This window comes from Tauraco erythrolophus, chromosome 17, assembly GCF_009769465.1.
Source record: "Tauraco erythrolophus isolate bTauEry1 chromosome 17, bTauEry1.pri, whole genome shotgun sequence".
Lineage (NCBI taxonomy): Eukaryota > Metazoa > Chordata > Aves > Musophagiformes > Musophagidae > Tauraco > Tauraco erythrolophus.
The window spans coordinates 4885409-4901721 of NC_141481.1; the positions used below are offsets into that span (position 1 = coordinate 4885409).

Here is a 16313-nt window from a genome sequence, read left to right on the forward strand (position 1 = left end):
GCGCGGGTGTCCGTGCCGGTACTGCACAAGCGCCATCGTTATTCCCGCGTGCCGATGTCAAATCCCAAACGGTGGCGCCGGTAGAAATTCCCGCTGCTCCTGCCCGGCTTCAGCCGCGCCGCGTACCGGCGAGGAAAGCGCCTGTCTCCTTCCGCCGCCCGGCTGCCCCGGTCCGCCCGCACCACCGACGGCAGGGACAGAGCAGCTGCGGCCCTTCCAGCCGCGCCTCTCTATGGTGCGATGGGAGGAGCGCTCCCCGTTTCCGGCGGGACGATCGCTCTTTCCGCCCGGGTGCGGCATGTGGCGGCACGGGCCCTCAGCGCGTGAGGGGCGCGGCGCGCGGCGACGCTTGCCCCGGTAGCGGGGCGCGCGCTGCCGCCACCGCAAGGCAAGGCGGGATAGCGGCGGGGCCGCCGAGCGGGCGGGGCGGGTCGGCGGCTCCTGCCCGTCCGCCGAGGGGAGGGGGCGCGCCGGTCGGTGGGGCCGCGGGCGGGGGGCGGCCCGCGGGTGCTCACGCGGCTTCGCCTCCCCCCAGGCGCGGGGCCGTGGCCATGCTGGGGGGGGACGAGTTCATCAGCTCCCCGCCCAGGAAGACGGTGCGGTTCGGGGGGGCGCTGGCCGAGATCCTGCTGAAGTACGAAAAGGTGATATAAATCAATAAATATAAATATAAAAATAAGTAATTATAATAGAAATAAACGACTATAAAGTATTGAGTGTTATTTACTTGTTTTTCTTTCTGCTGCCAGGGTGAGACCGCGGATTTTGAGTTGTTAAAGCACCAGCTGTCAGACCCGGACATAAAGGTAGGGGCTGGGGAGCGAGGGGGTCTGAGGGCTTCAGGCTCGGCTGGCTGAGGGTCGTCATCAGAGGAGGCATCCTGGTGCTCGTCCACATCCTTTGCTTGCAACATTTAGCAGCGTTTAATGGCTTTTTGCGTTGTGGAAACTGTCAGAATCAAAACTCTAAATGGAAGAAAAAGCAATTGTCTGTTTGTAGGTGTGTATTTCTTAGGCGCAGGATCTCTTTAAAGAGATCTCTCTTTAAAGTATTTCACAAATACTTGTATTTCTTAAAGATCTCTCTTTAAAGAGGACATTTTGTGAAATACTTTGTTTTTAGCAGGCCTTTTGGAGTGTACAGGCAAAATCAGTGTAATATTTTCTGTGCTGATATGCTGCTGTTTCAGTATCTCTCGTTTCAAGACTTGAATGTCTCTTCTGCTTAAACTAGAGCAAGAAGAAAATAAAATTAACATTGAATGCCATTTCTTTTAAACATGTTCTGTGTGAGTGAGGTTTGCATGCCTTGCTCAGTGTCGTGGTTTAACCTGGCTGGCAACTAAACACCACGCAGCTGCTCGCTTACTCTCTCCTGTCCCTGGGGAATAGGGGAGAGAATCAAAGGGGAAAAGAGAGGGAGACTCGTGGGTTAAGAACAATGTAATAATTGAAATAAAAATAATTTGAAAATAATTCAAAAAATTATAGTCATATATACAAGAGATGCACAGTGCAGTTGCTGACCACCCACTGACCAACACCTGTCCTGTCCCTGGCTAGAGATCCTGAGGAAGAGAGATCCTGAAACCGCAGTCCCAGAAGAGAGAGAGACAGAGCTTCCTGTCCAGCCCTCATCCATATACTGAGCATGACGTTGCATGATATGGAATATTCCATTGACCAGTTTGGCCCTCAATCCTAAACCTAAGCTCAAATCCTAAGCTGGGAGTTGTGGGTCCTTTGCTTCGGCTGCGCTCCCTCCCAGCCTGTTGTGCATCTGCATGCCGTCAAAACATGGAAAGTTTAAAAAGTCCTTGATGTCTTAGCAACAACTATAAACATCAGTATGTTATCAACATCTTCTCATGCCAAATCCCGTACTAAATCCAAAGTACAGAGCTATGCTAGATACTAAAAGAAAACTAACTGTCTCAGACAAAACCAGGACACTCAGTCTGTAAATTAAGCCTTCAAGATAGGACTGTTGGTCTAGGAGTAGGTATGCGTTTATTCTTTCATTCAGGAACTTTCATTGGTGAGGACACAAACTTAAAGAAATTCCTTGCATGTTAATGTGAAAATAATTTATGTTTACAGTCTTAATTTTTGACTTTTAAAGATTTCATTATTTTCTAGTAATAGGAAATACTGTTTATTGGAATAGTCACTTACTTTTTCTGCTTGTTTTAAGGATGCCCAGATCATTAATTGGCTGCATGAATTTCGAGCCTCTGTTGCATATTTGACCAAAGAGCTTGAACAACTGGTCAGCATTTTGCTGGTAAGTATCTGTTTATTATGTGGGAAGATAAAGAGTTTAGTGCTCAAAATGTCTTTCTTTGACATCTGGGTCTTTGCTTCCTTTCAGAAGCTTCCATGGTTGAGAAGAAGCCGAGAGGTAGTGGAAGAATATCTGGGTTTTCTTGGCAACCTAGTGTCAGCCCAAACTGTCCATCTTAGGCCGTGCCTCCGGATGATTGTGTCACAGTTTGTGCCCCGTAAGTTACTTTTCTCTTAATCTTCTTTGTTTGCTTATCAAAATGTCTTTCCTAGATAAATTCTTTATAAATATAATGCATGACACAATTAGTTATTGGGTTAGATTTTTTTTCCTGTTGATTACTTTCTTAACTTGAACAGCTGAATTGTGATACAGACAGTTGTCTGTACGTAGATTTTTAGAAGACGTATTCTAGTGGCTAATACAGACCCCATTTATGCAGATGTCTTGCAAAGGGATGAATTCGGTACTGTTCTTATTACTAAAAAACAAAAGCTGCAGTGAGGATCATGTCAGATGTTCTCAAGAACTTATGGTTCTGTGAATGAAACAGTGTTTTGATGAGCTTCTGCTTATTTTAGAAAATCTTCTGGATAATTTTGATGCTTTAGTCCTGATGAAGACTGTTGTCTAGTGTTTTTAATTTGGCATTGAAACTGTTACCTATAAGATTTATACAATTTTGATATAATATCTTACCTTTTGCTAGCTCGAATAACCATCAGAGAGGATGATGTGGATATTTCAGATTCTGATGATGATGATGAAAGTGAGTATAAAGGAAGCATGGCTTGTATATGCTGCTGTAACACCTTTACTGAAGAAGCATACAGTACATGTTGCTCCTTTTTTACAAAATTAATTTAGCTGAGGTAATGTAAAACATTAAGAAACAGTATATCCTTGAATTTCAAAGTCAAAGACTTGTACTCACATCAGTGATGTGGTGACCCGCTCCTTGTTTCTTTCAAAATATTCCTGGGGATGCAGTATCTGTAGGAATAAGATTGAATCCGTAGGAAAACATTCCTAGTCCTGGATTGTTTCAAAGCCAAAGAAAAGTTAGTTGTTTGTTTTCCATTTTATTTACCTCAGTAAAACTAGGTAGTTTGGGGGATTCTTGAGTCTTTTTTTGCTTGCTTGTGGTAACAAAAATCCCACATAATTAGTGTGTTTATTGATAAGACAAACAGCTAAATTTCTTTCAAGAATTTATTGTTTTCTTATCTCGAATGCTGGAATAAATTTCAGATCTGCTTGTGATGACCCAACTACTCTTCTACTGTTCATTTGTGACAATGTTTTTTTTGGATAAAAAAAAGTCTGCTATAGAAGCTTAATTAGCTGTTTGTTTGACTCTTGTGAAAATGAGGCATTATCATTCAATAGATTTTATCTAGTTACAGAGTTTGATTTAACATATATTCTAAATATTTGTGTATTGCGTGATAAATTTTGAATTTCCAAGTTTAGCATTCGGTGTGAGAGCATATAACAGCAATACCTGGCCTTAGGGCTGGCAGCACATTCAGAGTTTATTAATTGTGATGCCATTAATTTTATCTGGAATTCTTTTTCATGATTATTTTGGTACTAAGGCAGTTAAACAAAACAAAACAAGCCCCCCCCCCAAAACATTCTGGCATATAGGATTTCCTTGGGAATCTTTAAAACGTTTAGTTGATACGAACTGTTCTTGCTGGTTCCTGGTTAAGTTTTCTGTAACCAAACGTGTAAGAGTACCTTTTTCTTTCTCTAGACCTTTCTGAAAACTTTGATACATGTCATAGAGCATTGCAAACTGTTGCAAGATACGTTCCTTCGTAAGTATTTAATCTTGTGGATTTATATGCCCTTTCCTTGCAGATTTAAAGTTTATGAACTGATGAGGTTTTTTTTTCCTCTCTTAATTGGAAGTATAATACTTACGAAAAATCATGCAATGAAACTAATATTCACTAACTGGTGGAATGTTGTATCCAGTCATTATGAGATTTTCATATGCATCAGCAGCTGAAAATCCTGCTAAGGGAAATAGGAAGTAGGGGAAATCATATTTATAGCACCGTATTTGAAGTGGCTTCTAACAAGTTCACAGTGAAAGTTTGCCACTTGTTACCTGTTCGGTGATCCTTGCAAAAACAGATTTTATACGATTACTTACCCTGAAATAAAGTTACTGTGAAATAAGCTTATTCCAGTCTGGAACTCTTATTTAGAGTGCTGGAGTTTCAATGTTTGCTCTCATGGTAATAACCTATAACTCTTGGGTTTCTTTTTTTTGGTTTTTTTTTTCCTTTTTTCGAAATTGTAGGACACCACAATTTCTCATGCCGATACTTGTGGAAAACTTTCCTTTCATTAATAAATCAGAAAGAACTCTGGTAAGGGCTCTGAATATTTTTGTTTATTTGTTCACTAGTTTTTTAATATAAAAATATACTTTGTAGTATGACAACTGATTTGGTGGTTTTCAGTGCAGATTTTTGAGTGTATTGTTTAAGATCTTTTTTTTTTTTTATATATATATGTATATGTATATGGGTGTGTCTGTTTAGTGTAAGGTTGTCCAAGCATACTGAAGTTCCTTGTGCATAAGCATTATGCTCGTCTTTAATGACATAACTGCATATCTTTTCCACAGGATTGCTCTCTTAATCAATGCACAAGATGGACCTCTTTGGCGATGAATCTCAGGGTTGTAGAGTAAGGAGACGGTAGGATACCTGTCTCATTTGTTGTCAAAACTGGAAAATATTTATCAGAAGAACAGGGGATTTAATCAGCAGACAGAAAGCAATGGACGTTATAGGTGAAATCCAAGTTGTTGGTAGTGTAGGGTGTTAAGTTGTTTTTTTATATCTTTGGTATAGTGCTCATGCGGGGTGAAAAACAAGCTGGAATCTTTTGACAGGGTACAGCTTTGTGTGATCCTTATATTTACTTGTTCCAATTTGATATGTCGGCACTTTGTTTTACAGAAAGGCAGAGCCCTGCTCCACCAGCCAGGTTCGTTTGGGGCTGTGTTTCGAACTTAGCAAGTGCTGAAAAAACCCCAGAGTTCTTTGTATACCTCGCTAATTTTATTAGTAGTATTTTTTTAAGCCAAATAACACTGTGCATCAGTTCCCTATGTGTAAAATGAGGGGGATAATAGCTCTTACATGCTGTTAGGAGAAGAATTTTTATTTATTTATTTAGCAGCTCAATGAGGAGCAAGTTGTTGAAGAAATTCCTAACTGTTTTCAGGGCAAGGTTCGAATGAAGTGCAATAAAAATATGGTCCATGCATTGTTATTAAATACTTCCAATTTATACATTCTCATTAAACTAGCTCTATCCATTTGATGTACTGAGCGAGCCCGATGGCCTGTGGAAAAATCATATGTGCTCATGTAATTAAAGGTTGTGTTATAATGCATATTCACAAAGAGACTATGGTGTACTTAAAGGTGGCACTTCACCTGATTTTATCTATTGACTCGACAGTTTTTCTGTATGAAAATTGCAACATTATCTTTTGTATATATGTGTGTGTACATGGGTGGGCACATACACACTCACAGAACTTGTCTGTTAACCTGTTCGAATTACAGTCAGAACAGCTCTGAGGAGACTTACCTGTGGAATTTAGAATTGTTGGTATATTGTAATAGCTTGAAATAAAGATGTGTTCAGTCTCACTTCTACTAGAGCTAGTTCTAGATGTAGTGAGAAATGAGCTGCTTGTTTTAATTTTCCTAGAGAAAGTTTAGGCATAAACTACGGAAATTAATAACTTTTATAGAATATTTATACTCATTCTGTCTAGAGATTGAGAAATTTGCATGGAAATAGTAGATTAAGAAGTTAATAATAACAGAGCTAAACAATTGAAATTTGATGTTTGGTTTATACATTAACTTTTTCTAGATTGAATACAGTCTGTTTAAACCTATTTCTGGCTCTCGTTTTCTAAAAATCTTTGGCAGAAATTAGCCTTTCTGTTGACATTATTATAGATGTCAATTAATTTTGTGTTACAGGAATGTTATGTTCATAACCTGCTACGAGTTACGATGTACCTTCCAACTCTGAGGCTTCAAATTCTGGAGCTTATTGTTGAAAAGCTGTTAAAGTTGGATGTAAGTTTGTTCTGTATCATCTTTTAAGGAAGCTTCGTGTTAAAATACAGAGTAGGAAATTAAATATACTTCAGTGTTAAGTTCAACAAAAAGTATGTTGCAGTAGTGCTCATGATCATGAGTATGAAACCAACTAAATTTACATTCCATTCCCAGTCTTAAGATGTTTCCACACCTGAGGGCAACTGTATGATTTGTACTGTTACACCCTGCATGGAATCTCTATGTCAGAGTCAAAATAACTGTTTCATGGTGATCAGTGCTAACGTGCAGAGAATGTGCTTCTCTTTGTGTGGTTGGTCTGTTTTATCATCACTTGGAAGTAAAAGCATTTACAGTCTTAGACAGGAGGGGTGACATTGTAAATGATTCAGGCTTTTTATTTTGGAGAACCTCAGCATGTAACAGTCTGGGGAAAGCTTATATTCTGGAGGTAAAGTTTCAGGCAGTTTGGAGTGTATGTTTATGTGTTACATACATATCATTCCCTTTTAAAACACTTAGTTAGTCAAGGACAAAATCTAGTCTCAAAATTAATCATGTTGTCATTTCTTATATAAATAATAAAAATAAGTTTCATATTATTATCATGGTCTGATAAAAATTATTCTCTTGTTTGCGACTGTAGGTTAGTACTCCACAGCAAGATATTGAAGATGCTGAAGAAACTGCTAATAACTCTGACAGTGAGGAAAAATCTACAGAGGAGGGACTTTTTGACATGGTTTGCTATCTTGTTCCACTAAGAGGGTTTTTAGTAAAGTTTTTTTCACTTTTGAGGGGACTGTGAACTAAGACAGTGTAGAAATACATTATTGCTTTGTTGTTACCATGCTGTATGCAGCTCTTGAAACCCGAACAGCTGACAAAGGATTATTGTCTTCTCCGGGTGTTGACTTCATTAATTTAAATACTCAGCTAGCATGCAGTGAATCAGTTTCAATATGTAAATACACAAGCAGCTATACGTAGAGCTAATTAAAGAATTCATGGTAGTTGCCTTAGTTTACAAAAATTTGCTTATGCTAAGCTCTGTATTTAGATACTGCTTTTTTTTAAAAAAAGACAAAACTGAAAGAGAAGTTTAGTTTCGCTTTTCCTGAAATTGCTGCCTTTATGATGTTGTGTATATAAAAGCTGCATGACTGCCGTTTTATCTACCAGGAGGAAGATGAAGAAAGAAAAGGAAACAAAGTTGTCTCTTCCAGCAGTGAGAGAATGGCCCATCCGCTTGCAGAGCGCCTGGATATTTTGATGACCATCCTGTTTTCCTATATTAAAGACGTTTGCCACGTGGATGGTGAGAACACTTGAACTATAACCAAATTTGTTGTTTTGTTAGCATGAAGAAAAACGTCAGAGGAGTTCTAGCTTTCTGCTGCTCGTGCTGTAGCGGCAGAGTTCTGCCATCAGCAGGCTGTAGTCCGCGTTCCTGCCTCTGCCCAGAGTTTTTGGCAGAGGATGGATGCCAAGGTACGCTTAGGACTTCAAAGGTTTAGTCTTCAGTGGGAGACGTTCTGATTATGTAAATATGAGACTGTATCCAAACTGTGGTGTTACAGGGTATAAGGGTAAACAGAGTTTTTTCATTGTGCTACAAAACTTAGGGGATTAGAAGTACTTTCTGATTAACCACAGTGTTATATCATTTGCTCTGCTGTTTTGCTTTGAGTATTAGAATTATGGATGCTTTCAATGTCACGGGGACTGGAAGTAGGTTAAAACAGCCAGCCACGTCACTCAATTGGAATTGCTAAAGCAAAGCTTTGTGTTAGTAGGAAAAAACCTGAAATAAATGTCCTTACATTGGCATTTATTAAGGGTTTGAATTTCTTAGATTTTTAGATTTAGAACAGAATATTTAGAAACCATTTCACACAAGTCAGATAATGTATTTCGCAATATTTTCTTCTGGCTCTTCTGAATTAGCAAATTACTGCAAAGTTTGCATGTCTGCTGGTTTTATATGTGTGTGTGGACACACAGAGGTATTCTTCATACACAGCACAGTAAAAAGCAGTAGAACTGAAGTCCTGGGAGGTCTTGTAAGTATTTTTTAGACGTCAGATAAGCCTAGAAGTCAGCCTGACACTGTTTCTTTACACGTTTCTTACTGATTTAGAAAGATATAAATACCACTTTTGCAGCATAAGGGCAGGAAAAAAAACCCTGAAATGGCTCATTTGGTTCTGTTTTTCTGTTGTGTAGGCAAGCTTGATATCAGCAACACGAAGGATTTGTATCGGGATCTCGTTTCTGTTTTCGACAAGCTCATTTTACCAACTCATGCTTCATGTCATGTACAATATTTCATGTTTTACATCTGTAGCTTTAAATTGGTGAGTAGAAGCCGTTTTTAAAATGCAGTGTCTTCTGTCACTTCTGCATCCTTGTTTTGGCTTTTTTTACAAAAAAATAGTTGTTTCCTGCTGTAATTCTAGTCTGAAGATAGTACGTCAGGATTCATTAGTATCTTTGCTTTCTTCTCATTCTCTGTTATTCCTTTTTTCAAGTTTTTGTTTATGTGGTTGTTCTTCCCATGTCGTTCATAAACTGCAAACAGATGGAATCTAAGCTAGTGTGAAGGAACTTGGTTAACGGAATCAGTTGGACTTTTGAACCCAGGACACAGTGCTCTGGAAGTTTCTTCAGCATCCCCAATCTATCTTAAAGATACTGTCTGTGTTAGCTCTTCAGTTTGGAAATCGTGGCTGCTGTTTGTTCCCCTCCTCATTTTCCCATCTCTCTCAACAAACTCTGGTTCTTTCTCTTACCATATAAAAATAAGAACATGCATACTTTTTGCATAAAAGTAGCTAAAGATCCAGTTAAGCTAACGCCCTGACAGTGGTGAATAGTGGACGTGTTGGAAAGAATATCAGAATGGGACAAATATGTTGTGATGCTTTGCTAGAATACCCTCAGCCTCCAGCAGCAGTCCGGTAACTTCCTGTGCCAAAGTGATGTTCTTTTGTGGTAACAGCCCATGATGGACAAATTCAAGGAAAAAATATCTCATGATGGTTTTTTTTTGTACTGATGTGAATTTTTGACATAATGAACTTCTGTGGCAAAAGGTTCCACAATGTCACCATTTAAGGTGAAGAATCACTTTCGTTTCTCTAAATTGGTCTTCCTGCTATTTTCATTGGATGTCCCTGACTACTTCTGCTACAAGAGATGGTGAACGATCACTTCGTGTTTACCTTCTTACCGCTCTTGCAAAAACAAAACACTTCTCGTGTATCTGTCTGTTCCTCGACTTTTTCCTAGACTTCTGGTTCCATTTACTTTTTACAGCTAAGTCGAGAAAAAGACACAGAAAAGTGCTGTTCCACCATGCGTAGGAATAGTTATTTACTACGGTTGCACGTAGACTTTTAGTGGTTTGGTTATGGAAATTATGGGAATTGAGTATTAGGAATCTATTACTTAGTGTCATCAGCATAACAACTCATGATTTCTGTGTGTCTTGTTTTCAGGGCTTGGCTGAGGCATTTTTAGACCATCTTTGGAAAAAACTGCATGATCCAAACAATCCTTCAGTGATCAGGCAGACTGCTGGGAGTTATATTGGCAGCTTCTTGGCAAGAGCTAAATTTATTCCAGTTGTGTAAGTTGTTTTGATATATGAGCAGAACCGAATAATTTATGATGATGGCTGAGCTTAAGTACAGAATTCACAGTATGTACACGCAGTGTTGGTCTTCTGTTCCCACTGCTTTGCCAGTAAGCCTAAATCAATAGTCTTGTTTGTCCTTTCTACAATACTGTTTCAGTATTGTCTTGAGGTTTCCAGGAAAGTTTTGCATTTGCAGGATGCAGACTAATGGTTGCTGGGATTCATGACTTGCTGTTTAAGGCTTCACTTACCAAGAAGTGCTGAGCATGGGTAGGTTATGTTGGCTTCAGGCAAAGTTATGGTTGCCCAGTATATCTGATGTTCAGAAGCAGATACTTTTAATGCCCCATGTTAGGCATTTTATGTAGACTGTGAGACAGAGAAGTCAAGTGTTCCAGTGTTTTGATACAGATGGATTAAAATACCTCAGCAGATGGGTGAAAATGTCTTCTTTTGTATGTGTACATTGTGTATTTTTATGCTGTTCAGAGTGGGCTTGGTGACTTTAATATTGAACGTAATTTGATACTGGAATTACTTGTTGGACATGGGAGGTATCTCTCTCCATACTACCTGTAGCCCAGGATTCTAATTGTTTACTGTGTGTTTCACATGCAGCATACGTTCATGGATTCATCTCTTCTGGCATCTTGTGCTTTTACTGATTGGGGTTTTCAGCGCTGATACATTGATTCCTTTTATGCAGAGATAAAGGAGAAAGCTCATAACAGAATCTCCTTTTTTTACAATGAGATTTTCTTACTGATGTTTTTATAACCACCGAGATCCTTGAATACTTGTTTAACATCGTTTCTACACCATTTCACGTGCTATTTTTACACCTTTTTTTTCCCCCTCCATTACAGTACAGTAAAAGCATGCCTGGATCTCCTGGTGAACTGGTTGCACAAGTACATTGATAATCAGGATACAGGGGCTAACGCTTACTGTGATGTAGCTCTCCACGGGCCATTTTATTCTACGTGTCAGGCAGTGTTCTACACACTTATTTTCCGTCATAAGCAACTTTTGGATGGAAACTTAAGGAAAGGTGAGTATATTAGGTTTGAACAATATTGAGATTCATTTTTAAGTTTTACTGTTGATGTGTTTTGTAATGGCAAATTCAGTCAAGTATTTGACAGCAAGTTTATGTTGTTGTGCTCTGAATAAAATGAGATTGCTTGTACACCTGTTGGGCTACCAAGCTAAATAATCTTTTTTTTTCCCCACACTATTGAAAACAATGTCAATAACTCTTCAGCATTGATACTTGCTCCCACTTACTGAACGTGTTTGAATTACAGCTATATAAAACTAATTGGGGCTTCAATTAATAATCTGTCTTGATGACTCTGTGCCTCTGTCAGTCCCTGTAGTGGGTTTGTAAGTGTAGCATCTGTTTTTGAAGGATCCCTCGACTGTGGCAGGTTACTGCTATTTAGAGTAGCTTTTCTGCTCAACAAGCTGTGGGCTAGGTCTGTACTGTAAGAGAACGCCCTAGGATGTGCTTCTGCAGTGTTGTGCAGAGTGCAGGCTGGTCAGACTGGAAATTCTTAGAAATTACGTTCAGCTTATATGATATAAAACCTATATTTATAACTTTTTCTTATTTTCAAGGTCTGTCATATCTGCAGAGTTTAAATTTTGAGCGTATTGTCATGTGTCAGCTAAACCCCCTGAAGATTTGTATACCCTCTGTGGTGAACTTGTTTGCTGCCATTACCAGGTACCTACTCGTTTGTTTCAGTTTCAGCTTGATCCAGATATTTGTGTGTGTCTGTCTGTCTGAAAACAGCACTGTGCTCAGAACGTGAGTTTTGTTGCACATGGTATTCTGTACTGTCTAAGACAACTCACACTGCCCATGTTCTAGGTGGGTGTTGGGGTTTAGCCTGGCTGGCAACTAAACGCCAAACAGCTGCTTGCTCACCCTCTCCACCCCCCTGGGAATCGGGAAGAGAATTAAAGGGGAAAAGGGAAGGAAACTCGTGGGTTGAGATAAGAACAGTGTAATAATGATAATATGTGAAAATAATGTATATATCTATAATGGTAATAATATACAAAAAAGTGATGCACGGTGTAATTACTCACTACATGGTGACCGATGCCTGATCTGTCCCGGACTAACGATCCTGAAACGGGTAAGTCCCGACATCAAAATTCCAGATGAGTGAGAGGGCTGAAAAGAGAACAAGAGAGAGAGAGAACACTCTGAGAGTGAGAGCCCCTGGAAGAGCAAAAACCCTTCTTTCCAGTCAACCCTCATCTCTATACTGGCCATGATGTTGCATTATATGGAATATTCCATTGGCCAGTTCAGCCGCAATCCTACGTCTAAGTTCAAATCATAAGGGGAGTTGTGGACCCAATGTCCTGGCCGTCTCCCCCCCAGCCTCTTGCACTCCTGCACACTGGCAAGAACACGGCAAGCTGAGAAGTCCTTGATGTCCCAGTGCCAACTATAAACATCAGTGTGCTGTCAACATTCTTCTCATAATGAATCCCAGACTAAAACCAAAACACAGAGCTCTTCTAGGTGCTTAAAAGAGAAACTAACTCTGTCCTGGTCAAAACCAGGACAGTGGAGTAAGTTTATTTCTGGTCCAGTTTCAGTGAAATCCTACAGGACTACGACTGCTTTGTGTTGGAGCCGTATGATTCTACTTGGAGTGAAGTTTATAGGAGTGTAGAGGAAGAGAATAAACTCCTTAACTTGTATCTATCTTGGAAATTCCTAATAATCAGTTGGAAAAGGGAAGATAGAAGTGATGTTTGTTAAAAAATAACTTTGTATTTTAATACCGTCTGAAACTCTTGCTTTTGGTGTGCTGGAAATGCTAATCTTTTCTTCATTACCTTTTTAAAGGAAATACCAGTTGGTGTTTTGCTACACAATTATTGAGAGGAACAATAGGCAGTTTATTCCAGTTGTTCGGAGCGGCGCTGGGGGTGACCTTGTGCAGACGTGCACTAACCCACTTGACAGTTTCTTCCCCTTTGATCCCTACATGCTCAAAAGGTAGAGTTTAGAAATAAACAACTCATTTCTGCCTTGTAGAAAATAAGGAATTAAACCCATAAGAAACTGTCAGTGTTTCTACAGTTCACTTTATTCCCTGATGTTTAGTAACTTCTGTGTTGCACGTGTCAAAGGTTTGAATTGAACTTTACCCCCACTGTGACATACAGCGACGAAGAAGGAACAGGACCCAGTCTCGTGGAAGGTCCAGTTAATATGTTTGGTGACATTTCTCTTGGTTTTCTTTGGTTTAAGAAGTCTCTAAAATGCTGTAATGTTAGCCTAATACATACTTGCTCGGAGCTGTGGTGATGGTGTGTCATTTTTTTGTTGGTTTGGGTTTTTTACACCTTGAGTTTATTGCTTCTTGATTGGAGACTTCAGTTTATTTGAAATATCTTGAACAGTAGATTACTTGCAGCTTTTCAAAATATCTAGCACTATGATGCTTTAATTGCTCTCATTAATGTTAGAGGGCAACATTTCGGCTTTTTTTTTCTTCTTAAAAAAAAAAATCCATCTCCACAGAAGGGAGACGTTTCTTAGAAGCAGAAATTATTAATAATTATATTAATATAGTATTAAATTACGTAAGATTATATAAGTGTATGTAATTATGGAAAGTTTATAATAGTAATACATATAATAAAAATATTAATCTTCAAAAAATTGAAGAAAATTATGCTTATTTGCAAGCATAGTGTAGCTGTTAAAATATGCAGCTAGGAATTAGGAAACCTGACTTTACCAGAACTCCTCAAGCAAACAATTGTAATTTATACCTATCAGTAAAATGGAGTTATTTCTTCATGGGATTAACTGGGGATTATGTAGGGATTAATTGAATAGTTTGTAAAACCCTACAGAGGGCTATCAAAATGCCAGGCATTTTATATTATATTATTAAAATGAAATACATGTGACTTTTACTGAATAATTAACTCATACTGTGTTTTAATTCTTCTTTCAGATCAAAGAAGACTATTGATCCTTTTTATCAGTTTTGGGAAGAGCTGAGTGCTGAAGATCTTGAGAATCTCAAGAAACCCATTAAAAAGGTAATCTTTTCTGATCAAAATACAGTTCAGCTTTTGCCAAATGCCTATAAGCTGCTTTTATTGCAGGATTAAATTTTTTTTAAGTAGATATGAGTACACTAAATGTTTATGAGAAACTGTGATTGAAATTACGAAGCGTTAGGGACTGAGATCCATCCTTGCTTTGAGAACACTTCTCCCCTCTTCTGCAGAGAAGGTAATTTGGCAGCACAGGACCGCTGTGAACGCTCAGGAACGTTCTCGCAGTATGCACATGCTGGGAAATCCACTTTGTAGATATGATTTAGTTCCCATATTTCATAATGAGAGTACATCTAATTCTCTTCCATTCCAACTAATCGTGACAATTGTAGTATAACCCCAAAGGGAATTCTGTCCTTCTGAAGCTCCCACGTAGTCTGTTTACCTTCTTGCAGAACAACTGTCCTGTGTCACATTTTTGAGTCCTTCGAATGGTGTGTTTTTCTTTCCTTCCTGTGGTAACGCATAAGAACACTTGATGGTGTTGTAGCTTTGTTAACTGGCAACTTTATAAACTCTTCTATAGCATTGTTATTAGCAAATTTGATTATTGAATTTATTTTGATTTATAGAATTTATTTTAGAAGTACTTTTTTTGGTCTGAGCATTCATTACTTCTGTCAAATTTAGAGTATCTTTCTGCTCTAATTGATCCTTTTACATTTATGCAGGGTACTTCTGAAGATGAAGATGATGACTTTCTGAAAGGAGAAACCCCTCAAAATGATGGTGTCGTTGGAATTGCTCCAAATTCTTACGAGTCGAATACGCGGAGCCCAGTGAGCAGCCTGGGCTCCCCTCCAGACGGTTACGCGCCGTACCTTCAATGACATGGGGAATCAGAAGTGAAAAGGTTGAAAACCATGTGCAATTTTTTGCTCTGTAAAGAGACTTCAGCTCAACTTTCCAAACTGGCAAATGTTTAAGTAACTACATTTAAGAAAAAGTTATTGTTTCTTAATCATGAGATTTCTACAGATACGTTACGATAAAGCCGGATGTTGCTAGAAAAGCTTAGAGAATAAATAGGGTGGTATTTTACAAATTTCACATTGAAATGGTTTTTATGACTTACAAGGGTTTTTTTATAGTTTTTCCTGACTCTTAAAAACTTCGTTTACTAATGTTTCTCTACAAGATTTTATGTATCAGGAGTGAAATTCTGGTCTTTCTTCCTGCTGACTTGTGTGGGGACCAGAATTCCGTTGTCAGTAGTCACACTGTGCTCTGATGCCTGTTTTTGGGTTGGTTTCGAAGTAATGGTATGATCTCATAACAGGGGAGCCATGAGTCGAGTCTGGCAGTGGTTCTTTTGCACACATCTCTTAAGCTCTTACTATCTGTAGAACAGTGTTTGGTAAAGCCACTTGATAGTGGGAAGTGTGTTCAGATGACAAGTGTTATCGCTCCTTAAATCTGTAGCTGACACAGCTTTCCCAGCTATGAAAGTTCAGGCTTGTAAAAGTGATTGTTGGAAGTGTTGAAAATGACGGAGGAGCTGAATGTATGATTTGTAGATAGTTTTCTTTGAGTGCTTGTGAAGCACTCTGAGACAGGTGTTTACTTTCAGGATTTGGAAGTTTATATGTGAATGCTGAAAATAGAAAAAAAAAAAAATCTTCCCTTGTAGAAAGGAAGTGATGGTGTCACTGGTGTCCTTGTGTTTTCTGTATGTCAGCGTAGAGTTTCTCTGCACAGGCTTCATTTCTTTTCCAGATTGCTGGCTTTTAGATTTGAGTAAGAATATAAACAGTGGGAAAAAAACGTTATTTGTGTAAAATGTAGTTGAAAATTTTATGCATTTGGGACTAAATGCTTAATTGCCCTTATTTAGAATCTGAACTTGAAGGCTTTGAAGACATTTTTATTCAGAGCCAATAAAGATTGATGCAAACAGTGCAATTCTTAGACCTTTGGAAAAACACATCTTTCTGTGTAACTAAGGATCTCTCTGCATAGTCTGGCTACTCAAAGCTGGAGTGTTTGTTCTCCCTGCAAAACTGAGTTCTGGGCATGATACTGCAAAATGCATCAGTACATCTGCTCATTGCTGGATAAATTGAGATAGTTTTTAGGTTTAATTTCAGTCCTCTTTACTGTCGGTCCTGAGTAATAAACAATAGATTTCCCTCCGAAATGATTGCGTTCTTTCATGGCAGGGAAGAACCCTTCTCACATTA

General features: G+C 38.8%; 1 protein-coding gene across 4 annotated transcripts; it reads left to right on the forward strand.

The window, feature by feature from the left end:
• Nucleotides 1–550: 550 nt before the first annotated feature.
• RRN3 (RNA polymerase I transcription factor RRN3) lies at nt 551–16036 on the forward strand. Of its 4 annotated transcripts, XM_086622207.1 has the most exons (17): nt 551–644; nt 750–806; nt 2194–2283; nt 2371–2500; nt 2993–3052; nt 4043–4106; nt 4598–4667; nt 6309–6407; nt 7036–7131; nt 7572–7707; nt 8616–8746; nt 9890–10020; nt 10896–11080; nt 11650–11758; nt 12902–13054; nt 14025–14112; nt 14805–16036. In XM_086622207.1, the coding sequence occupies exons 1-17, from the start codon at nt 552–554 to the stop codon at nt 14961–14963; spliced, it is 1851 nt and encodes a 616-aa protein (XP_086478333.1). In that variant the 5' UTR covers nt 551; the 3' UTR covers nt 14964–16036. The 4 variants fall into 4 exon arrangements, with proteins under 4 accessions (XP_086478333.1, XP_086478336.1, XP_086478334.1 ...); XM_086622210.1 differs by lacking the exons at nt 12902–13054; nt 14805–16036 and adding an exon at nt 13189–13259 and having other exon boundaries at nt 14025–14106; XM_086622208.1 differs by lacking the exons at nt 14025–14112; nt 14805–16036 and adding an exon at nt 13163–13230.
• The last annotated feature ends 277 nt before the right edge of the window (nt 16037–16313 follow it).

What these genes read in the sequence shown, in the direction of transcription:
- RRN3 (XM_086622207.1), top strand. Translation starts at nt 552, where the DNA reads ATGCTGGGGGGGGACGAGTTCATCAGCTCCCCGCCCAGGAAGACGGTG. An exon ending in AACTGGTCAGCATTTTGCTG is followed by an intron (nt 2,284 to 2,370) that starts GTAAGTATCTGT and finishes GCTTCCTTTCAG; the next exon opens with AAGCTTCCATGGTTGAGAAG. An exon ending in TGTGTCACAGTTTGTGCCCC is followed by an intron (nt 2,501 to 2,992) that starts GTAAGTTACTTT and finishes ACCTTTTGCTAG; the next exon opens with CTCGAATAACCATCAGAGAG.